Source organism: Didymella exigua, assembly GCF_010094145.1.
Source record: "Didymella exigua CBS 183.55 unplaced genomic scaffold M421scaffold_18, whole genome shotgun sequence".
NCBI lineage: Eukaryota > Fungi > Ascomycota > Dothideomycetes > Pleosporales > Didymellaceae > Didymella > Didymella exigua.
In genome coordinates, this window is record NW_022984792.1 from 160771 (window position 1) to 183895 (window position 23125).

Here is a 23125-nt window from a genome sequence, read left to right on the forward strand (position 1 = left end):
TCCAGTCATTCCTTCTCTTGTTGAGTGATTTGGTCATCAACGCTGGCCTTGTCTTTGATGCCAGGGTTCAGCATAAGATTTAGGTACATGCCCTTGTACGCGTCATACGTGGCTACCATCGCACGTGCGATCATACTTCCAATATCACCGCCCTGCACGAGGTACCCGTTCTTACCGAACCCTGGAGAGAGTAGCATCTTGTGCATCAGTCGGCTGGTGTCGTAGGTGGTCCAATTCTTGTCGTGTGGCGGGTCCGACGACACAGCATAGCCAGGAAGTGAGGGCGCGATGATGTGGTATGGCAAGTCGTCCGGCGAGTACTTTTTCTTTATGAGCTTCATGAGCGGCACTAATTCGAGAAACGATCCTGGCCATCCATGAAGGAACGTAATCGGGACGGCGTCTGGCCTGGAAGAGAAGAGTGCCACGAAATGAATACCGTAGCTCTTACCGTCATCGTCCTTGATCTGGGGTTTGAAGTTGGGCAGTGCATTGATGCGGTCTTCTTCTTTCCGCCCGTGTGTCAGAGCATTACAAGACATCGGTGAGATTAATGCGTACCAGTCGAAGGTGCCCAGCCAATGCTGCTTCGCTTCCAGCATCCACTTGCGAGTGATACCGAACTCGCCATCTTCTCGCAAGTTCTCGTAGGTCTCTTTAGGTTCTGTGTGGCTGCGGGACAGCGTGGCTTAGGCGGTGACCCCCAATGTGGGGTCCATGACGTTTCACGAATCAATGTGGTAAAATCTAGTGACAACAACGACCGGGACAATAGGATGTTCTAGGCTCGCAGGCAACTCGAACAGGTAGAGCGAACAAATCGGACGCGAAAACTGGGGTATATTGGTAGAAAATTTGTAGCACTGTCCAAGGAAGCTCACGAGCTGTTGCTCAAGCGAACATCCTGAATCAAGCAAGGCCCTCTCTTCCAGCAACGAAAGAGCCGAATGTGTACGATCTTCTAGAAGCCTTTCCACGACTATCTTCTACTTACTGCGGGTGCTAACCAAACTGGCTCTCCTTGCCTCGAGGACGGCATCCTCGTGTGTTGGAGGACCCTCGTAGTTACGCTTGCCCCAGACGAAGTACCAGGCAGTCGAAATGACGATGACAGCAGCGAGAACAACGGAGGCGTAGTTCATCGAGGTCGGGGTAACGGGAAGGTAGGTAGGCATGCAAAATAGGGGAGTCGCAAGTGCAGACCAAGCTAGGCATGGTATTAGCGAGTATAGTACGAACTGAAATGAAGATCGACGTACCAAGAGCAACGACATTGCAGAAGAGACCAAGCTTGCCGAGGTAGAACTGGCCCTCAACAACCTGCTTGCGGCCTCCGAGTAGAGAGCACACGATGGGCGCAGCGTAGCTGAGTGTCAAGCAAATGACGCCGACGCCAGAGAAGGCGTTGAAAGCTGCCGCGGCACCGAAGTAGATAAGACCAAGTATAAGCTGAACAGCCATGCTCATCATCATGGCGTTGACAGGAACGTCGAACTTGGTATTGACTACCCTCCACATCTTGTAGCCAGGGATACCGCCATCTCGAGCGAAAGCGTAGATGGCGCGCGACGTGGCAGTTGTGCAGCCGATACCGCAAAATAGACCAAGGACCATGAGCGGGAGTAGAAGACCGATGGCACCACCGGAGGAGCCTACAGCATCAACAATGATCTGGGGGGTAGGCTGGCCGGATGCAAGGCCTGCGAGCATGGCCTGATCAGGCAGGACGAAGACGAGGGGAATGAGGAAGACAAGACCGCAGATAGTGTTGAGAACAATGGTGCCGACCATAGCCTTGGGGACCTGGGTCGCAGGATGACGAACCTCTTCGCACATACTAGTCACTCGTCAGCATGTGGACAAATGCCGTTTTGAAATTACCATGTCTTTTCAAAGCATGTGTCGCAATGGGAGGAGAAAGTCGCTTGGGTACACAACTGAGTTGCTGTGGGAAGGCTGCTTTGGAGTTTGATGTGGGATGAAGTGCTTGGGCAAGAATTGCGTGTCGCTCTGGCAGAAGTAAAGGGCATGCTCACGAGACAATCATTCCGGTCGAGGAGGTTGCGTAGGCTGCGTGGAGAAGTCCGACCATGAACGACCATCCGGGAACCCATCCAGAGTTAGAGGTGTCGAGTGTGGTGAAAACGTATTCGGCGCTGTGGCGACCGTTCTTCGCAATAGCAAGCACGCACACGACAATGGCGATAACACCGGCAAAGGTCCAGAAGATGGCAAAGGTCTACGCTGAGTAAGTTACACATCCACAGATAATCTGGAGGAGATCTCACATCGAGCCACGGAAGCCACTTGTTCGAGGTGACACAGACGATGTTGCACAGAAGCGTAACACCAAGGAAGATCAGGTAGACCTGCCATGTTGTGCCGGCAAAGATACCGTTGCCTTCCGCGTCGGTGAACACATTGATACATGCCACGTAGAAGAGAGCAGTAGCGAAGTTGACGGAAAGAGTGATCGTTATGTTACCAACGACAAAGCACCAACCACAGATCCATGAAGCGATCTTTCGGTAAGAAGGAGCAGCCAACATGAAAGTCTGGTAGTAGACACCGCCGCTGGTAGGATAGACACTGGTGATTTCTCCTAGAGATGCTGCAACGCAAAGAATAATCAGGGAGACGGCGAGCCATCCCCAAATGATAGTGACTGGACCGCCGTTGATGACCGGGTAGTAGAGCGTAGTGGCCAGACCGTAGGGAATAGAAGCCAGAACGAAGGACATGAACGCAACCTGTAGAGTCGATCTTGAGCGAACAAGTTCGGACTTGTAGCCCATGGCGGCCAGGAGATCGTCGGAGTCGTTCAACGCACCCTCAGAAGAATCAGCCTTGCCGAGACTCATCTTCCTCCCCTTCTCAGAAGTGCGAGGGATGACATCATTTTCAGCGGCATACGCATCTGACTGCGTGCCATACGCGTGGGCGGTAGTGGCCATAGTGAGCGGTGATGTGCTGGAGTCCTGAGGCTGGCCGGGGGTTGAAGGGGTCCTCTGGAGTTTTCGTGAAAAGCTCTGCGACATCCCGACCGGGGCCCGCGCGAGCTTTGAAGGGCTGCAGGTAGACGTCAAGCCGCGCCTGGATCAGCTCCCTGCTAGCCTAGAGCGGGCAAGCTGTGTTAGCACGCCCACGCGAATCTGAGTTGGGAGCCCGCGTCCGCCCTTGGCGCCATTGCCGGTGGGATGGCCTGCTTGCCGGGGTACTGGTGGCACCGAGATCACCACCACGCTGTGGCGGAAGGTCAGCCGCTGCTATTGAGTCGACGTGCTTGCAGGACTTCTAGAAGGGAGATAGAAGCTGTCAAATTTTCATGCCGTCAATTCCATTTGCATTACCAGTATCCACTACTCGAGCGGACCGTGCACGGCGTTGAAGTGAACATCGAATAATGGAAGAAAGGCCTAAAGAAGTGGTGGAGCCGTCTCTAGGACATCGCCGGCTGGTCGCTATCTAGTTCGTATCTGGCTTGCGCTTACTCCAGCCGATGGCCAAGGTCAGCACGGCTGACCATGTCTGCTTCCGACGCCTCGCGGCTTTTGGTGGCTTCCTGCTCGGCTTCCTGCGACTGTTTGCGTCGAAAAGATCCTGCCTGTGGTCGTGTGCATCAGGGTCTCGAGATAGCATGTGGTAGGCTACAATTGGCGAGGGGATCGTGGTAAGTGCAGCTGAGCGAGCGAATGCGTCGATTAATTGAAACATTTTTGACGATGTGCCGCAAGGAACGCATCGTGAACGCCTTGTTCGATGTCTCTCAACACTTTGTTCTTCATCTCATGATGGAGATGACCAACCTCGTAAATCGCGCGCGCCCTACGATACCGAGACGTCGCGCTCCACGCAAAATAGCCAGCTGCGGAGCAGCACTAGAAACTATACAAATTAGCTAAAATCCACAATAATGCGAATACGAAAGCTCGCGCACGGGTTCGTTGTCAATTGCTAAATCTTAGGACTCCACAACTACGTCATCAACATGCATTTCGAAATTGTCGCGCTCGAGAAACAGCATCAGCCGCTCTTCGAGACACTCGACCTCCCACCAGACACGACCTACAGCCTCAGTTCATATCTCTCTACCACGCGCGACGAACTGCACGCCCGCATTCGTAATGCTGATATCGTTATTGTTACAACCGTAAAGCTTGATGCTGAAACGTTGAGCCACGGTGTCACACCGCGATTGCGTTACGTTATTGTCTCCGCAACAGGCACGGACTGCGTAGACCTCCATTCTTGCCAGGCCCGAGCCATCCATGTATGCAACTGTCCAGGGGCAAATCTGGAGGCAGTATCCGAGCGTGCAATAAGTCTTTACTTTGCAGCGCGACGCAGGACTGTTCTACTAGATGAGATTACACGTCGCCAGCCCAGTGAATGGAAGTAGAGGGGTAGTGTCAACACCTACCTGCGGCTACCCGATGGCAAGCTCCCGTTGACCTACGGAGATGAAGTGCTAGGAATTGTGGGCTATGGAGGCCTTGGTACGTGCTATCTGTCCCCACGCCGCCACAAGGGCTGACCGGACGTCTAGGAAAGCGTATCGCAGTCGTCGGACGCGCCCTGGGGATGAAGGTGCTCGTGGCTGCTCGTAAGCCGTCCTCCGACCCCGTACAGGGGGATGCACACGATGCACTTCAGATGTCAAAAACGGAAGATAGCCGTGTGCCCTTCCACGACGTCCTTGGATAAGCCACAGTCATCGTCTTGTCGCTACCGCGAAACCCAGGAACGCTGAACCTACTATCTGCGCCCGAATTCGAAAGGATGCATTCTTATGCCGTTTTGGTCAACATCGCGAGAGGCGGTATCGTCGACGAAGCAGCCGTCGTGCAGGCTTTGAAAGAGAAGCGCATTGCAGGCTATGCGACGGACGTGTACCAAGTCGAGCCTGCGGGGGGACCGGAAGACACGCCTCTCCTCGCGGATAATGCAAAGGACTTGAACTTCACTCTGAGCCCACATCTTGCGTGGTTCTCGCAAAGGACGGTCAAGAACTTGGGGGAGATTCTCAAAAGTACAACAGAGGCAGCAATCAAGGGCGAAGACCTTAATGTGGTCGTCTAAGCGTTTTGAGAGGTAATAGCGCTGAGTATGATTACTTGCGGTGGCCGATTGGTGGCTGCGATTCGCTGGACATTACGTGTTTGCAGACACAAACTGTATACAACATCGAATGAGCTTGCAAGTGATACTTAATGTACGCTCGGAATCGAACATCATCACGAGTCAGATAGTACAGTACAATGCTGTTCTGCGTCCGAATTCACTATATGATTGATCGGAGGTCAAGTCGAGATTGCCACGTGCTTTCCACTGCTCCATCCTCTTTTACACAATTGACGCTTCGGCCCTTCGGCCCTCAAACTACGACCTCCTTACATCTCATCTTTATATACCCCAACGATCAAACACCCCATTGCATGCTAGTTGTAAACCTGTGCCGTTTATTCTGGCGGGGTGTACCAATTGACAGGCTGTCATCTTGCTAGCAATACCGTATACCTCAGATCTGCGCGAAGGCGCACCTTCCCTCCCTTGCTTCGCCAACAGACGTTCGGCAACGTTCCAGCGGCCTGGTCAGCACGTCTGATAGACGCACCTCTGACGATCTCCCAGGAACGGGTGCGGTACGGCACAGCCAATCACCCCACACTTTCAAACCTTGACATGACGTACTGGCATGTGTGCCCAGCAACCGTTAAGCATCCAAGCGGCTCCGCGTTTAGGCGTCACAACACTCTTAGAGCTGAGGCTTTCTGCCCATGACGACGGGTCTCAGCGCTCTCTGACCATCCGAGATGGCTACTTGACTGGAAGAAAAGACGGATCAAAATGCTATCTTTGGTATTGCCAGCATCAATGACGAGCAGACACAGATCGGTGAAAAGAGGACGGCAACGTTCTGAGGAGAACGTGAGGGTCGGACTGCACTGCAAACGCGAGTGACTTATCATGAGTGATTGCCATCGTCTGCCGCTGTCTGCACCAAACGCCGTCGTAATGAGCCGCACATCCGGCCATGACCGGTGGGCCTGATGCCTGGTAGCTCCAAATGCTGGAGATGCGTACCTTGGGCGTCAGCAGTTATCATGAGTGGGACTCGATCGAAGTGTTCCTGGATGATTCGACGAGCCGTCAGATTGGGATCGGGCTGCAAGGAGCCAACAACACCGGAAAGTCTGCGCTGGAGACTCGAAGCTTGTACCACGAGAGCCTATAATGCATTTGCATACCGGTATACAGCTGCATGAATGCCCTCCGCAATACAGTGTAAGACGTTGTGTGTGCACGTGTTCGAAGTGACCGGTCTAGCACGTGGGATGCACTAACCTTTCTCGGATGAAAAGCCAGTGACGTAGCTAGAAGGCTCGGTGGAATTCCGGCGTTGTCTTGAACGTTCCAGTCAAGGCAGGAACACTCGAGATGCAGCTGGTGAAAACCACAGCTTGCTCGAAACAGGTCTTACAGATATATAACAATCGAGTCTTGTCCTCTGCCTTTCTGTCATCAGAAATCACAGAAGCAACTACAGCTACACATAGCTCACGCATACTTGCATAGTGCTTGCGACACTTACTCGCATACCTGAACACACCCAACGATACCCCGCTGGCTTTCACGCCATACACACGAGGCTCTAGTCACACCCCACAATGACTTCATTCGACGCCTATACCGACCGCGCCGCTAAGGCTCTGGCAGACAGCTTCGAGCTGGCCAAGAGCTATGCGCATTCACAACTCACACCTCTACATCTCGCTGTTTCGCTGATAGATCCACCTAAGGACCAGGCGAACCAGGTCGACATTCCTCCGCCCCCACTGTTCAAGCAAGTCCTCGAACGCGCCAATGGCGACGCACAACTTTTCGAACGCGCTCTCAAGAAGGCTCTGGTACGGTTGCCGAGCCAGGACCCTCCTCCAGAGCGCACATCACCGTCACCAAAGATGGCTGAAGTCCTCCGTAACGCCGAAGACCTCAGCCGGACGCAAAAGGACAGCTTCATCGCCGTCGACCACCTCATCCAGTCGCTCTGCAAGGACACCCAGATCCAACGATGCCTCGCCGACGCAAACGTACCGAACGCGAAGCAGATTGACAATGCCATTCAGGCGCTGCGAGGCACAAAGCGAGTCGACTCAAAGACGGCTGATGCCGAGGAAGACAACGAGAATCTGAAGAAGTTTACAATCGATATGACCGCCATGGCACGGGAAGGCAAGATTGACCCGGTCATTGGTCGCGAGGAGGAGATTCGACGAGTTATTCGAATCCTGTCACGACGAACGAAGAATAACCCTGTCCTGATCGGAGAGCCTGGTGTTGGTAAGACTACAGTCGTGGAGGGTCTTGCCCGCCGAATTGTCGATGCAGATGTTCCTGCCAATCTGGCAGCCTGCAAGCTGCTCTCCCTGGACGTTGGTGCTCTTGTTGCTGGCAGCAAGTACCGTGGAGAGTTTGAAGAGCGTATGAAGGGCGTCTTGAAGGAGATCGAGGACTCCAAGGAGATGATAGTACTGTTCGTGGACGAAATCCATCTGCTCATGGGCGCTGGGTCTTCTGGTGAGGGTGGAATGGACGCCGCCAATTTGCTTAAGCCCATGTTGGCTCGTGGACAACTGCACTGCATTGGTGCTACCACTCTTGCCGAATACCGCAAGTACATCGAGAAGGATCAGGCCTTCGAGCGTCGTTTCCAGCAGGTGTTAGTCAAGGAGCCCTCGATCCCGGAGACCATCTCGATCCTCCGTGGTTTGAAGGAGAAGTACGAGACTCACCACGGTGTCACCATCATGGACGGTGCCATCGTCGCTGCCGCTACTCTCGCCGCTCGTTACCTGACGCAGCGTCGTCTACCCGATTCCGCAGTCGATCTTGTCGATGAAGCTGCCGCAGCTGTTCGTGTCACCCGCGAGTCGCAACCTGAAGCACTCGACAACCTTGAGCGCCGCCATCGTCAGCTACAGATCGAGGTCCACGCTCTTGCTCGCGAGAAGGACGAGGCCTCAATACAGCGTCTCAAGGAAGCTCGCGCTGAGGCCGCCAACATCGAGGAAGATCTCAAACCTCTGCGCGACATGTACGAGCGCGAGAAGGGCCGCAGCCGAGAGATTCAGGACCAGAAAGTCAAGCTTGACGGTCTCAAGAACAAGTTGGCCGAGGCTGAGCGTACGCGCGACATTCAGACTGCTTCAGACCTGAAGTACTACGCTATCCCGGATGTCGAGACTCGTATCGCTGAGCTTGAGAAACAGAAGGCTCAGGCTGATGCTGAGATGTGGGCTCACCAGGATGGAGACGGCCAGGCTCTGCTCAGCGACAACGTTGGACCTGACCAGATTAACGAAATCGTTGCTCGCTGGACCGGTATCCCAGTCACCCGCCTCAAGACTACAGAGAAGGAGAAGTTGCTCAACATGGAGCGTCACCTGAATGCTACGGTTGTTGGACAGAAGGAGGCCGTCATTGCAGTCTCCAACGCCATCCGACTTCAGCGCTCCGGTCTTGCCAATCCCAATCAGCCACCCAGCTTCCTCTTCTGTGGTCCATCTGGTACTGGTAAGACGCTGCTTACCAAGGCCCTGGCTGAGTTTCTCTTCGACGATCCGAAGTCCATGATTCGATTCGACATGTCTGAGTACCAGGAAAGACACTCTCTGAGCCGCATGATCGGTGCACCTCCTGGCTATGTTGGTCATGACGCTGGCGGTCAGCTCACTGAAGCTCTTCGTCGCAAGCCATTCTCAATCCTGCTCTTCGACGAAGTTGAGAAGGCTGCAAAGGAAGTTTTGACTGTCCTTCTCCAGCTCATGGATGATGGTCGCATTACCGACGGTCAGGGCCGTATCATTGACGCAAAGAACTGCATTGTCGTCATGACCTCCAACTTGGGAGCCGAGCATCTTGCACGCCCCAACGCTCCAGACGGCAAGATCGACCCCACCACCAGGGAGCTCGTCATGAGCGCTCTGCGCAACTGGTTCCTCCCTGAGTTTCTCAACCGTATCTCCAGCACCGTCATCTTCAATCGTCTTACCAAGAAGGAGATCCGCAAGATTGTTGACGTGCGGTTGGGCGAGATTCAGAAGCGACTCGCGGCAAACGGACGCAATGTTAAGATCGCAATGTCGCCAGAAGTCCGCGACTATCTTGGCTCAGCTGGTTACTCGCCTGCCTACGGTGCTCGTCCTCTCGCTCGTCTCATTGAAAAGGAGGTCCTTAACCGTCTTGCCGTGCTTATCCTGCGCGGCGCTGTCAAGGACGGTGAAGTTGCGCGCGTCGAGTTGGACGACGGTCACATCGTTGTCCTTCCCAACCACACTGACTCTGAAGAGGACTCGGAGATGTACGATGAGTCCGACGCGGTTGCTGAGTTGGATGATGAGGGTGATATGGATCTTTACGATTAGAAACAAGTGTGATGATGGGAATAAAACGATTCATTGAAGATCAGCATTGGTGTTACGGCGTTTAGGATAGCTCACGGGAAATATGTGCGCTGAGTTTACGAGATATGATTGATGAGTAGTTCGAAAGGACATATTAAGGCATTGGCAGATCGGTCACTGTACATAGATAATACGAAATCTCGGAAATGAAGTTTCGCCTCAATGATTGTCTTCGTGACGCAAACATCACATTATTGTCCTGGATTTTTGAACCGTCATGATCATCACCTCTCGACAGTGTGCACGTGACGGGTCGGCCAAAGCTGCCCACAGCCACCGACGCTAGTGCGTAGCTTTCAGTGACGGATCATCATCCCATGTGTCGCGCTGTAGCTGTCACCCCTCCATTCGCGCGGAGGCCAATCGATCACGATGAGGCCCTCATATACCTGCACACGGTGCTTATCCTCTCTGAAGGGCTCGCGCACCCAGCTGCGGCCTGCGCAAGCATTCCGCCCCTTCGCCCAAAATGTCGCGTCGCAGCGAAATCATTCCACTAAAACTCCGGCGCAACCGAAGTTGGCTTCCCCTCGAAGAGCGCTCTCGACTACGCCTAATCGCAGTTTCAATAAGCCGTTCGAACCGTATGAGTACATCGATCCTGAGGGTCATAAGAGGACCCTTGTCCTGACCGAGGACAACCTTTTCAACTCGTTTACGGACTCGCCTATACCACAGATTCGCAAACGAGCGGCTTATATGCGCCAGCACGCATATTGCCCCCATCCTGACCACAAGCCAACTCGAGCCCCGAAGAACTCTATGGATCTCGAGGCTCGCAAATCCTCAGAGAAGGGCTCCCCTCCAGCCCACGTAGACTTCGAGTGCCCAGACTGTGGGATACCGGTATACTGCTGCGAGGAGCACTGGGCGGACGATTATGAGGCACATTTGGAGGTCTGCGACGTACTGCGCCAGTCAAATGAGGATGATCACGACCTGCGCAGTGGGAGATTCTTCAAGGAGTTCCAGTTCGCCGAGCCCCAAATGGAGGAGATTCTCGTGAACATGACTAGCTGGGATACGTACTTGTACACACGAGACTTCGATGCGCTCAACAAGGACAGGGAGATGCGACAAGCCACAAAGCTTCTAACATACCCCATGACCATTGCCAGTGTCATCAACGAACTGAGTCCTTACAACATCCGCAAGGGTGGCAGAATGACCCCAGAGGGACTCAAGAGCTTCAGCGGTAGGTTTCACGTCATGTATGAAGACCTTCAACAACTGACATCCTCGCAGCACTGCGACACAGCCTTCATCCACCACGAACTGGTGGCGATGACACATGGAAGAATGCCCGTATTGCTCCTCCCTCGGTCCGCCTTTTTATTCTCGGCGCACGTGCTGAGTCGTCACTGCCACGAGAGACTTGGATGCAGCTGGCGTACCTTTTCCATCGCGTACAATTCTCCCTACACTTCATTGGCCCCGAGGCTATGGCGAATCGCGAGAAGGAGCTGCCTCTGCCTGAGCGCACGCCTCTCAACCCCTTCGGCGCTGTTGTTGAGGACCGCATATCGAACGCTATGAAGATCAGTACCTTCGTCGAAAAATACGAGAATATCCACAAGACAGGTTATTTCTACCCATACGATCCCTACTTCGACTGCTTCGTTGTATTCCACCCCGGTTTCGGCAACGCAGCCTCGATGCACGAGTGGGAGGAGACCATACCCCTACTCCTTGAGACCAAGGTGCCTATCATCGCTACGGGATACTCGCCGTGGGATGTCCAGCAGGACATCGATCACCTTACAAAGCGCTACGGCAACGAGATGGATATTCTGCTCCAGCCTGGAGAGAACCTGTTCAGGAGTCTGAGGTGGGACTTGAACGATCTCGACCCACATGATGTTACTTGCAGCAACTGGGGCGTGTACGCTTTCCGTGGCAAGCGCTACGAAACTGCAAAGAAAGCTGAGGAAGCAGAGGTGCACAGCGAGAGAACAGCATAAGAGCTAGATTGTACATTAGTGCTGTAGCAGTATGTAAAACAATATATATACTTTGTGAGCAACAAGTTGGTGCTAATAAGAGATGTGTTTTCCGCAAGACTGCACGTGACTCGAGAACACCTTGCTATCGGCGCCGATATCTACTTGCCTAGTCAACAAGTTAAGCGGTGTAGTCTGCGACTTTACTCACAGTGCCGTAAGCGATGCGCGCAGAGTACGACCTTTGATGGGCGCTGTGAGGGGTGGGTCTCCGCATCATGTCAGACTTCCCATCACTTACCGACTTTAGTGAGAGTAGTTTAAAGTTGTTGCACATTTGTGCTTGCGCAGTACCTACAGTCAGAGAAATTTCGATGACGAGAAGAAGCACGCTATCTACAGTATACGACCGGAGAAGATATGGGTTGGATAAAAGCCGCAACGTTCTATCTTTGTAACGACTAGAAGATCGCCGAACAACGAGACGATCTGTGCTACCACGAGCTACCCTGCACGCTGTCAACACATTTATCGCGGCAGGTACATGTCAATCGTCTCACGCGAACGGCTCGGAAATTTGCTGCTTGTCCATTGACCCCTGATCATCCGCGACAGGCCTCAGAACCCTGCGGCGTTTCATGTAGCAGATCTAGATATCGAACAGACCAGCAGCAGTCGACCCACCAACGGAGCAATCGATTCCGGAGTCAATCCCCTGCGGCCCGGTACCGTATGATCTCAGTTAAGTCTTTCATAACCTATACGTAGGGTAGTTGGGGATGACGCAAATTCTGTACCAACCAAGCCAATGCCAGAGGGGCTGCGGAGCCCCTCAGTTCCTAGCCGCTAAGGCCACTTAACCTACACGCACAGTGGGAGGAGTAAAAACTAGGGTACATTATACGTACTAATTTACCTAAAAACGATATTAAGCAAGTCAATAGGAATATTTTCACACGCCTATTTTAGCCTGCTCTTAATATAATCGAGACAAAAAGCCTCCCTAGCTAGCCAGAGCACCCTTGCAAGGCAGGCTATTAACGACTTAATTGGGATTATACGGTACTTGGGTCAGGCACAGGATGTCGACCGGGGGAGAGCTGACGGAGGGCGAATACCAGTGCGGATTTGATGCGGGCTTGCGATCTCATAGTCGGGCCTGGGATTAGAGTATACAGAAAAGTAACGCAGAACATGTCAATAGGGTATAATTCTCCAATGCACACCAACTTGATCCATTTTTCTCGCTCACGCATGTACACTGCCCCTCTGTTTTGCAAATACAAATGCTTGCCTCCCATTTCTCGCTGTTGTGCTTCTATCTAGGAGCCATGTAATGTATTAGCCGATAGCATGTGCCAGACAGGCCATCGGTTTTGTTGTGGGTGCGGCCGTCGAGTGTCCATGCTCAGCTAAGAATGTGACATTGGCTCATGTTACTGATACTGCTCCATTCCGTTGTGTCATGGGGATCTCTAAGGCGACGATGCCTTACTACACATCTCGGCGTCGACATAGCGTGGCCAAGTGTTGGTGAAGATGAGGTACTTGATGCTTTCGTACGCGGCGTCGAAAACGTCTTCTGTGAACTCGCTAGGGATGATGCTCGATGTTGATGACGTGGAGGACGAGGTGATGTCGGATTTGATACTAGCAGGGCGGCTCAAGGTCTCCTCCCAGGGGCAGATGACATTCTCGCGGACGACGGGTGATTTGACATCGTCTGGTGTTTGGCTGCGAGGCATGTAGGGGTCGTACTCCATGCCGGCGAACAGGTTCTGTAGGACTTTGAAGATCTTGTATTCGATGTTGATGGGTGTTTCGGCGGTGAAAGGGTTAATCAGGGTAAAGTAGATAAGGGAGGCTTCGTTGTACATCTGACGGCGTTGCGAGGTCGAGACGACTTTGAGAGAGGACCACTTCTTGCGCCAGTTGCGGACTTCGCGAAGGAAGATGGCGTTCTCCGCGGTGAATTCCCTGGTTGCGGCCCAGACAATGAGGGGCTCGATATTTTGTTCGATGCTGAGCTCGAGGGCTTGCATAGAAGCCTTGGGTTTCAGGTCGCGGAACAGCTCTTGAACGGACTTTTCTGAAGAGTCGGAGACGGTCGACGTGAGTGACGCAGTCTCTGTCGCTTGTGACATACGTCGTTGACGCGGCTTCGATTTGAAGGCACCAGCGAGCGGGATGAGGATCAGAACCTGTTGGCAAATGATCAGGGACGGAATGAACCACCCCGCCGGCGCGAAGTACTTCCTGATGCGAATGACCTCGGGTATGTTCGAATACGTAAACGCAATCCACAACGGAGTGCCAGGTAGGCCAGCGATGATGGCCAGTCTAGTCTGCCACGCCCACGAGTGAACATCCTGGACGTGACGGACTTTCCACAGGATCCAGGGACCGACCATTGCTGTCCAGAAAAGCTGCACAAAGATTGAAGGTATCCATTCGAATCCTTTGCGGCACTCCACGAATCCAGCCACGGTACCAAAGAAGCCGTAAGAGGCATGGAAGCGACGCGAGCCGAAGTAAAGGACAAGAGCCGGTACGAACTGTGGTGCTTAGCTTTAGCCAACGAGCGCGGCTTTGGAGATGGCTCACCGAGATTATGAGGCCCATAAGCGTGAGCACATAGATCTTAGACGCTGCATCAAGATGCATCCACGCCCTACACAGCCCTGCAGGTGTAAATGACATACGCTCCTTACGAGCACCTTCCAGGAAGTTGCGCGTCATACGTCGTTGGCTCTCGTATGCTGTGAGGACCCTGGCATTGCAGGCTATTCGAGTTAGTGCCAGCATACTGCTTTGACTAGATTGTGCTTACCTTGGAAAAAAGCCATACCTAATGGCAGAAAGACTGACATGACCCAAAACTCTGCTGAGCATGGGTACAGGCCATTCCACGGATACGCCAGCAAGACGAGAGTGAGGTAAACGTGGAGCATCGACACCGCAGCGAAGACGATCTTGATGTTCCTGATATGTACGCAAAACGCATCCCGTCTGCGGTACAGTAGTGTGAGCTCGAATGCCAATATAAGTGTGTATATTATAGCGATGACGACGTATGTGATTCCGAGAGCATCCGTGTTGCTTCTCCCGCCATTAAGCATCCGTGGCGTGAGAATGGGCGCCATCCTGCCCATAATGTGGTAGTTGCGACCGTGTCGATGTACCCAGACTCTAGGGGAAGGGCACACTAATCGACTGCTATTTGTTACGCCTGCTTGAGGTGAGGTTGGCGTTGCTGAAGGCCGGTGAGGGAGGTGCGAGTTAATCCTCAGCACTGTCAAGCCACAGCTGGCGTGTAGTGAGGTGCAACAGGATATGACTATCAGGCTCCACCTCTTTCTTAATACAACGAGAGTGTGGGGAAGAATGGAAGAAGGAGCGGAAGACAGCTGATTACCGGAAGTGCGGAGCAGGTCAAGCAGATGTCACATAAGCGAAAGGAGAGGAGGACACCTGCCAGGGAGCGATCTGATGCTAGGACCCGATGAAGCAGGATGGAAACTTGCACATGGACTGGGGTCTCTGAGAAAGAGAGTAGGCAAGAATCAGTTCAGGCGCAACCCCGGACGATAAGCGGCAAGGGAGGGTAAATAGCAAATCGGCAGCATCCGACCAACTGTATCACCCATTTTTGGGAGGGGTGAACCCTGTGCGACTCGAAGGGAGTATTCGGTCCAGGGAGAGGGACGCGTGAACTGCAGCGCCATGGCGAAGAGTCGTGTCACAGGCGCCGCCACTGGTACACAGACTGCAACCTTGCAATACCCATAGTCGGCACGGACATGATGCTTCTATGGAAGGATAGCCCAGCTGCCTCGAAATTTGACAGCCAGGCTGCGGTCGATAGAAGTGCCGATGGTGAGAAGAAAGGTTAGGATAGAAGCTTAGGAGAGAGTAGTTGAGGTGTGCGCGGACCGTTAGATGATCATGCCGCCCAGACAGACTGGGTTTCGAAAGGCGCGACACGGCAACCTCACCGAACACGACACACTGAGTTAGGCTGCATACCAGGCGCTACCTCACCCAGATGGGAGCTCTTGCATCCTCTTCGCTGCATCATCCTTCCGATGGCGTCGGACGAGGATGCAGGTACGGCTTTCAGCTCTGCGGGCTTACTCGTCCTTCAACCGCTACTACTCCACCCAGCGCGCTTGCTCAGCCGACGTCTGAGCGCAGCTCGGAGCCGCCAACGATGAGCAGGTTCGTGCACTGCCGTCGTTTCAGTTCTGTGTAGGACCGTATCTTGCCGTCCGGCAGCGATTCTGCGTTCATGCGGCCCTTACAAACCTGATCCGCAAGTTTGGCTGAAGAGCGATCGCGCCTTGCGTTTCGCACTCCTGTCACTTTTGAGAGGTTTCACGTCAAGCTTTCTAGAAGCTGGTTGCTTCGCCTCGTTCCTATCGAGGAAGCGTCAACGTGGATGTCAAACCTTAACAGTGCGGATACTATGTCCGCTTTTGGCATTGTGCACAGCTTTCAGACATTGACCGAGAATGCACTACGCCTCTTCCCTTCTATACGAGAAGACTCTGATCAGGCAAGCGCAGCTGATGTGGGGAAGTTTGCGGTGAGACAACTTTCGATGTGGCTATGTCAGGCCTGCAACAAACTCGACGCTTTTCAGCTGTAGCGGGTTGCATTACTCTTATGATATCTGGATTTTGTAGAGATCGATCAGAAGCCCAGCAGCATGCCGTGGAGGTGCTGATGGCACCTCAAAGACGAATTGGCAACCATCCGAACGAGCAACTGTCAAAGAAGACCCTTCACCGAGACATTGCACAAGCCCCGCTTGAAAATCGACGGCAGTGGCGATTCACTAGATTATCGGCTGTTCAGTAGATTATGATTGGCCTTTCCTCCGTTCAGCACAACAGCCGTCCTGCCGAAGTCTACCTGCCTTCAAGAAAGGAGACCAATAATCTGTCGACAGCCTCACCATCAGCGAGTGTTGAGGGTAGGACGCCCCACTGTGCATGTACCGAGCCCTAATTCCGGTATCTTGACCGTTTGCGCAACGGGATTCACGAGCAGAGTAAGGTGACGCGGTGTAGTACTCTCACAATGACGCTACGGCCTATCTTATGTGTCATGGGAAAGTATTGGCATGAATACTCGACCTAAGGTCTTCGTGATGGCCGCTCGATGGCGAGGCGCCAGATGCACGACCACTCCTGAACCACAACCACGGTATCGGATCTTCAGCTGATCATCGACGATCAACGACAGGGTGCCCCTATTCTTCACAGCACCCACACTGTCAGTAAAATTCTGACCTTCCACAGAAACCTCGATGCGGACGATTCCTGCCATGCTCGGTCCTTTGTCACGTTATGTCAGGCTCCAACACACCCACCCCACCGTTGGTGCGACACGCCAAATGTATCACCCGCCCACCCACTCATACGAGGCAACCTAACGCAGTTGATACGCGTCTGGACAACGGCAGCAATGTATGCCGTGTACACGGACATCATAGATATGTCACTACCTCGCTGCTTCCACGCGTGTCCTTTTCGGGAGGGCACCTAGCTTGCACCCGGTATTACTTCGGACATATGCGATACGCAAATCGCATCTGGCCACTGGAGGCAATATTTCAGACAGCGTGGTCGTGACTGGTGGTCTGTTTAGCTATGCCGGTATATGGTATTGAGATGGGTGAAGGACCGAAGCTATTGACGGGGTGCAGAACAGGAGATACTCGGGCCAAACCCGCTTTCTTACAGTATGTTTCCAGGAAGGACGATCATTTGACACTTCACTGACGACTCCGATCGATTTCTGTCTCGATACCCAAGCCCATGAAGGCAAATATGGGTCGGCATTCCAGGGTTGCATCCCGACCTGTCATGCGCTTCCTCAACTGTTTCCTATTCTAATTGAGAGGTACATGTTAGCTAGGCATGGGAACTTATACCTACAGAAACGAGATTATTTGCAAAGAATCGAGACTGGACAAGCTAGCCATGTCTGCTAAGTCATATTAAGCTGCACAAGTCCGGAAACCAACATGGCAACCGCACACTGCCGTCTCCAATCAATGAAACATGGCAAAAAAGGTAGAGAGTCGTATACTCATACACGAAACGCAGCTGTGAGCAGCGTGCACACTCCTCCGCACCAAAGCGACACCCTCAACTCTACGTCTTACATTGTTGGGAAGTCATCTCAATGAAAAAAATGATTCGACCCAGACTTGAACTGGAGACCTTCAGTGGACTAAGAATGTTAGACTGACGTGATAACCAACTACACCATCGAACCGTTTTAAATGATTGATGGATTTTTGGAAAAATAATGCATTAATATTATTAGTATACAAGATCTGGGGCAGCATCCGCCACTCCAACAAGACCAGAATCTGTCCTGCGACATCTCACTGCTAGCTGTGGGTATCGCGAGAGGCATCATAACTCTCTGCACGTGCGCTGTGCAGATGCCGACATTTAGACCCACCAGCAGAAAATTTGCTGTATCACGCTATTCGCTTCTCGTGTGCTAACTTGATGCCCATATTATTACATCTGAATCGAACGTCAGCTAAAGCTGGATGTGACAAAACATCTAATTGGAGTCTCTGGAAGCCCTGTCAACTCACCGTTCTCTTGCAAGTTACCCTGAAGGCCTCCTGTTTTTGAGACTTCAACGCTTGAATCTAGTCTTTTCCACGACATGAGAAGCTGGTATTGCAATCGCTAGCGCAATGCAATGGACGCCACGCCTTGTTACCTTTGCATGCTTTGCGAGAGGCAGAGCGATGTTGTTCGGTGGAGCAGTATGGCTGTCCAAAGAACTTGGTTGATTTCCTAAGCTTCGACGCTCTATTGTATTCTCGCATTTTGGTTTCAACTTCTACAGTCCATACCCGCAAAAAGGGTGCATTTGGTGTATTGAGCTTTGTATTACTATATGTGAAGCACTTCGCTCCCAGTATCATCGTGGCTGTACGCCTTCCCTAATCTTATCGAACAAAAGAAATGACCAAAACATCGCTAAGCAGAATGAACATCATGCCGCCAAAATGTCGAAAGTAGGTACGAGAAGCCTTTAGAAGGGAAATCAACAGAGACGGTCGATGTAAGGAGCTGTGCCATTGCCCAGTTCGTGGAGTGAGAGCGGATGAGCCTCACTCTCTGCGAGTGCAGCGAGTGGATGCATCGAGGCCAGCTCATGTGGCTGCTGTAGGTGCTCGTGAGCACAACCAAGTGTTGCGGACTGAGAACTGCTGCTTGTAGGCCGTCTAGCCCCAAGCATCCCGTTTTACTGAGTCTTCTTCGACGTCTTCCTGGGCAGACCTGCAGCCTTCCTTGCCGCTCGGTCGCCCTCCGCAAGCCACAAGGCTGCTTTCCTCATCTGTATAACGTTGATGATTTGCTTCGCAGCCATGATGGGAAAGCTGATGATCGCGCAGACCCAGGGCACGGTCGAATCCATCTTGTTCGCGCGTGCAGCCTCCATAGCTCCCGCAGAGAACGGCGACGGGAAGAACATGCTGGGCTTCGGCGCAGCAGGTGTTCCAGGTGCGAGCGAAGAGGGGTTCGCAGCGTCGGCGAAGAGCGTGGGGCTCAGGTAGGGTGAGGAGAAGGAGAGCAAGTACAGCGCGATGAAGAAGACTTCGTTCATGGCGCAGAAGGTGAAGAGAACCCACTACAATCAGTATTTAGCAGGCGGGGCTCATGCAATTGACCGCCAGGGTGCTAAGGATATGGATACGTACCTTGTTGGAGTAGTACTGCCTCAGGATCCAGCTGCGGCTCGCCGACACGTCCTTGTGGCTCTTCGCGCTGCCACCCATGCTCAGGGTTGCGTACATGTGCATGTAGTGGCTGGCGAGATCCAGCGAGATCAGGCCCTGGAAGACGATGCTCCAGCGGGGGAAGGCCTGGGCAAGGAATACAAGCAGGCACGAGGTTGTGCATCGGTCGGTAACCATATCCAGCACGGCGCCAAACTTGGTGCTCTGCTCGTACACGCGGGCTGCGTAGCCGTCGAGCGCGTCAAGGAGGCATGATATGCTGTAGAGCGCTGTGCAGGTGCGCGGGTGGAGGGGCATGTAGTAGAGCGAGGTGAGGGCGAGGAAGACGCGGCCGTAGCCTGCAACCATCAGTATACATGTCCATGGCAGGTCATTATCGTGGAAGGTGGGACCAACCGATCAAGTTGGGAACGAACAGGAAGATGTTCTCCGCCTCTTCCTCGTCGTGTGTGGGGCGCACCGCCGCGCCGTTGCCGTCGATGGGCTGCTGTGAAGTCGCCATTGTGGTGTGTGGTCGCGTGCAGACTATCCCACTCGCGCAGAGACGACACGCGACTTTTGTGCTGGCGACTGGGCAGGTGAGACAGAAAGTTGTCAGAGTCGGAAGCCGATAAGCGATAACGAGGCTATAGCTCCGCAAGAGTACAGACAGGGGGGGGAAGGCTCGGCCGTATTCGCGGGGTCGCGCTGGTGTAGGTAGTTAGCCGCGCGAGGAGTGAGGTGAAGACTGGGAAGAGCCACGTGTGAAGCAGACAAGAACAACAGGAAGCAGGAATCGGTGCCTGGGCTCGAGAAACTTCAATGGCTTTCGTCCGCTCCGCTTCGACCCGCGGCTACGCGGCTAGGCTTGAAAGGGGCTGCTGTCTTGGCAGATTGCCTCTCCGCTGACATTACGTATCTGCTGGTAAGGCTGACGACGGGCTGGCTGCATTCGTCCAGTTGGTACACGTGAAACGAGATGTAGATTTTGTACATTGGTCATCGTGCACGAGCTATCATGCTGCAGATCCCTGACTGCCTCCAGGCTACAACATCCTCAGAGCTTCCTCTTACCGTGCACAGCCTTCTTTGTCTTCGCCTTGATGTGCGCGGCCTTCTCCTTCGACTTCGCTGTCGTCATGCCTCGGTCTGCCTTGCCCTTCTTCCACTGCTTCCCTTCCGTGCGGTCGTCCCTAGCCTCCAGCTTCTTCTTGTCCTTGTGACTGAGCTTCTGCTTCTTCTTGATCGAGCCCCCCGCAGGGTTATTGAGTGCCTGTGAGCCCTTCTCTCTCTCTGCTGCCTTCTCCTTCTCTGTTTCGAACCATGTGCGCTTTGGTCGCGACCTGATCTCATCTTCGTGCATAATCAGGTTCTCACCACGCTTAAGGTCGCGCTCTGTTATGCTGAGAACACGCTCCTCCTTTTCTTCCTTGAGGACGTCCTCGATCTCCTCTTCAAGATCCTTGATCTTCTTGATCCACCTGTCCGCCTCCTCGGCGGGCACTTGTCGACTGACGACCTTGGCGCCTTGGTCGCGACTTGTCTTGACTGCCTGCTTAACGACCTTGCGGTCCGGCTCTGCGGCGAGCGTACATGCGCGACCACTTCGACCAGCACGAGCGGTACGACCGACACGATGCAGGTAGATTTCATGACTTTGAGGTGCTTCGTAGTTGATGACTGTTGCGACATTCTTAATATCGAGACCACGGGAGGCGACATCGGTGGCGAGGAGGTACGATGATGCTCCAGAACGGAAAGCCTCAACAGCTTGGATACGCTATACTGTAGTTAGTTTCTGTGCTTCAAATTGGGTTCGTGAACTTACCTGTTCCTGGCTCATGTTACCGTGCAGCTCGCTCGCCTTCTTGCCACAAAGCGCGAACACAACTCGGACCCTGTGCGCCTCCTTCTTCTGCCTAAAAAAGATGATGACACGCTCGGTGTAAACCTTGTCACAGAGGTACATGAGGTAAGCCAGGCGCCTGTCCTCCTTGCCTAACCTCAGACGTATGAACTCCTGAGTCAGACCAGCGACAGTCTGCTTCTTGGCATCGACCATCAATCGCACAGGCTTGTCCATACCAACGCGGACCAACTTATCGACTGAGCTGGTCATGGTGGCAGAGAACAACATAGTCTGTCGCGATTTGGGGATTGTTGTGAGAATCTCGCTTAGCTGGCTTTCGAATCCTTCTTCGAGCATACGATCAGCCTCATCGAGGACAAGAATTTCAAGATGCTCGACCTGGAAGGACGCAGAATTTGTCATGTGGTCGATGAAACGACCAGGTGTGGCAATGACTACATCTGGCCTTGTCTTCAGGACAGCTTCCTGCTCACGCATGGAGAAACCACCGACCATTTGCGCAAACGTGATATCGGTGAATGATGCAATCTTCGTTGCAACATTATAACACTGGACGGCCAACTCACGAGTGGGCATAAGAATGGCGACGCGCGTTGTGGGAACCTTCTTCGGTCGGTAGAGGAGACGCTCGAGAATGGGGATTAGGAAGGCGGCAGTTTTACCGGAACCAGTCTCAGCTCCTCCGACCAGGTCTCTACCGGCAACGGCGATTGGAATAGTCTTCAACTGGATAGGTGTCGGCTCTGTGAAGCCCACAGCAGCCAGGCCACGGAGAATTGGCCGAGATAGCGACATGGATTGGAAAGAGCCTGTGAGCTTGGCTCCCTTCTTGCCCTTCTTGACCTGGACGCTCTCTTCAGGAGCGAAGAAAGCTGCCGCCTTCTTTGCCTCCTCTGCATCCTCCTTGTCGCTCACGTCCTCATCTTCGTTTTCTGATGGTACGTCGTCTGGATGTTGTACTTCTGATGCAACGCTGGAGGCGTCCGAGTTGTCGTCATCGTTGTGTGCCTCGTTCTTCTTGTCTTCATTGTCGTCGGCGGCGCTGACCTCGTCCTCTGATTGTTCGTCGACTTCGTCCTCGCTGTCACTCCCGGCGCCCATGCCAAACCCATCTTCGGCCAACAGCTCGTCGTCGTCTCCAAAGCCTGTAAAGTCGCCTTCATCCGCATCAGACTCAGCAGCATCTTCCTTTGCGCGCTTAGCCGCATTGTCTTTCTTGTTCCGCCTGCGCTCGATGATCTCGTCCACATCCACAGCCATGGTCGTCCTCGCAGCAGCCTCCTGCTTCTCAGCGCTCAGACCCCAGCCGTCGAAGTCCTCAACAACACCTGTATCGATATCGCCGACCGCAAACTCAAAATCCGAAGCGATATCATCATTCCCATCGACATCCTCTCCAGGCTTGATCATTTCTAGCTCCTCTTCGTCAGGCTCTGGTGTCGCCTGTTTTCCCTTCTTGACTTTCTTCTTCTCCCCCTTAGCTTTCTTGGAGCTTACACCCTTGGGCTGGATGTGCAAATCCGGATCCTCGGTATATTTGCGCTTCTGGCCTTTGCCGGCGAGTTTGGCGACTTCCTGTAGGTCTTCGGCGCCGCCATCGTCTGATACAACGTCATCGTCATCGATTGTGAATACGAAGTCATCGTCTTTGGGTGCCATGATTTATGTGAGGCTGGAGGTACTGAGGATGTGGGATGCGCAAACGCGCAAGAGTCCAATTCTCGAACCAACTTTTCTGCCCGCTAGCGTACAGGCGGTGTGGTGGACCCCTGTCTAGAGTGGGGACTAACAAGGACATTACCGCGAGGAGCATCAACGATGCCTGACAGCCATGATGAAGGCTCGGGGCCTTCAGTAATATATTCCTCGAGGTTCATTGTCACTGCTTTAGTGCTCTCATGCAGTGACCGCCCCTGGGGACATCGATGCAATGTACCCTTTATCTCAACCTGCACTATTGCAGCGGCGCAGCGGAGTCGATATCCATCCCAGCATATCCCCATGCACTATACAAATGAGATAACACATGTCCAATAGATTCTACGATAAACACAGCTACCAGTACGTGTTTGCATATCCCCGCGTTGTAGCCTCA

The 23125-nt window shown here is 53.2% G+C and overlaps 7 protein-coding genes and 1 non-coding gene across 8 annotated transcripts; 3 read left to right on the top strand and 5 right to left on the bottom strand.

The window, feature by feature from the left end:
• Positions 1 to 885: 885 nt before the first annotated feature.
• M421DRAFT_182585 (amino acid transporter) lies at positions 886 to 3251 on the bottom strand. Its single transcript, XM_033587905.1, has 4 exons — positions 2289 to 3251; positions 2037 to 2239; positions 1260 to 1837; positions 886 to 1207 (listed from the first exon to the last, which is right to left on the bottom strand). The coding sequence occupies exons 1-4, from the start codon at positions 3036 to 3038 to the stop codon at positions 987 to 989; spliced, it is 1752 nt and encodes a 583-aa protein (XP_033447386.1). The 5' UTR covers positions 3039 to 3251; the 3' UTR covers positions 886 to 986.
• Positions 3252 to 3988: 737 nt separating this feature from the next.
• Positions 3989 to 5079, top strand: M421DRAFT_101933 (glycerate dehydrogenase; the record flags this gene model as incomplete). The annotated part of the gene is made up of 3 exons (XM_033586705.1): positions 3989 to 4385; positions 4547 to 4675; positions 4712 to 5079. The coding sequence occupies 3 exons, from the start codon at positions 3989 to 3991 to the stop codon at positions 5077 to 5079; spliced, it is 894 nt and encodes a 297-aa protein (XP_033447387.1).
• A 1589-nt stretch (positions 5080 to 6668) lies between these two features.
• Positions 6669 to 9425, top strand: M421DRAFT_65855 (heat shock protein; the record flags this gene model as incomplete). Its single annotated transcript, XM_033596272.1, has 1 exon — positions 6669 to 9425. The coding sequence occupies one exon, from the start codon at positions 6669 to 6671 to the stop codon at positions 9423 to 9425; it is 2757 nt and encodes a 918-aa protein (XP_033447388.1).
• A 411-nt stretch (positions 9426 to 9836) lies between these two features.
• On the top strand, positions 9837 to 11425 carry M421DRAFT_65741 (uncharacterized protein; the record flags this gene model as incomplete). Its single annotated transcript, XM_033596261.1, has 2 exons — positions 9837 to 10659; positions 10710 to 11425. The coding sequence occupies 2 exons, from the start codon at positions 9837 to 9839 to the stop codon at positions 11423 to 11425; spliced, it is 1539 nt and encodes a 512-aa protein (XP_033447389.1).
• Positions 11426 to 12792: 1367 nt separating this feature from the next.
• Positions 12793 to 14799, bottom strand: M421DRAFT_182368 (uncharacterized protein). Its single transcript, XM_033587903.1, has 3 exons — positions 14235 to 14799; positions 14009 to 14187; positions 12793 to 13959 (listed from the first exon to the last, which is right to left on the bottom strand). The coding sequence occupies exons 1-3, from the start codon at positions 14554 to 14556 to the stop codon at positions 12880 to 12882; spliced, it is 1581 nt and encodes a 526-aa protein (XP_033447390.1). The 5' UTR covers positions 14557 to 14799; the 3' UTR covers positions 12793 to 12879.
• A 2807-nt stretch (positions 14800 to 17606) lies between these two features.
• M421DRAFT_t86 lies at positions 17607 to 17689 on the bottom strand. The gene has a single exon. It is a non-coding gene; the product is annotated as a tRNA-Val (tRNA).
• A 556-nt stretch (positions 17690 to 18245) lies between these two features.
• On the bottom strand, positions 18246 to 19960 carry M421DRAFT_422002 (uncharacterized protein). Its single transcript, XM_033593024.1, has 3 exons — positions 19578 to 19960; positions 19143 to 19519; positions 18246 to 19072 (listed from the first exon to the last, which is right to left on the bottom strand). The coding sequence occupies exons 1-3, from the start codon at positions 19681 to 19683 to the stop codon at positions 18686 to 18688; spliced, it is 870 nt and encodes a 289-aa protein (XP_033447391.1). The 5' UTR covers positions 19684 to 19960; the 3' UTR covers positions 18246 to 18685.
• Positions 19961 to 20244: 284 nt separating this feature from the next.
• M421DRAFT_47658 (DEAD-domain-containing protein) lies at positions 20245 to 22689 on the bottom strand (the record flags this gene model as incomplete). Its single annotated transcript, XM_033594723.1, has 2 exons — positions 20245 to 20940; positions 20989 to 22689. Coding segments are annotated over 2 exons (2397 nt in total), but the record flags the coding sequence as incomplete, so codon positions are not given.
• Positions 22690 to 23125: the final 436 nt, after the last annotated feature.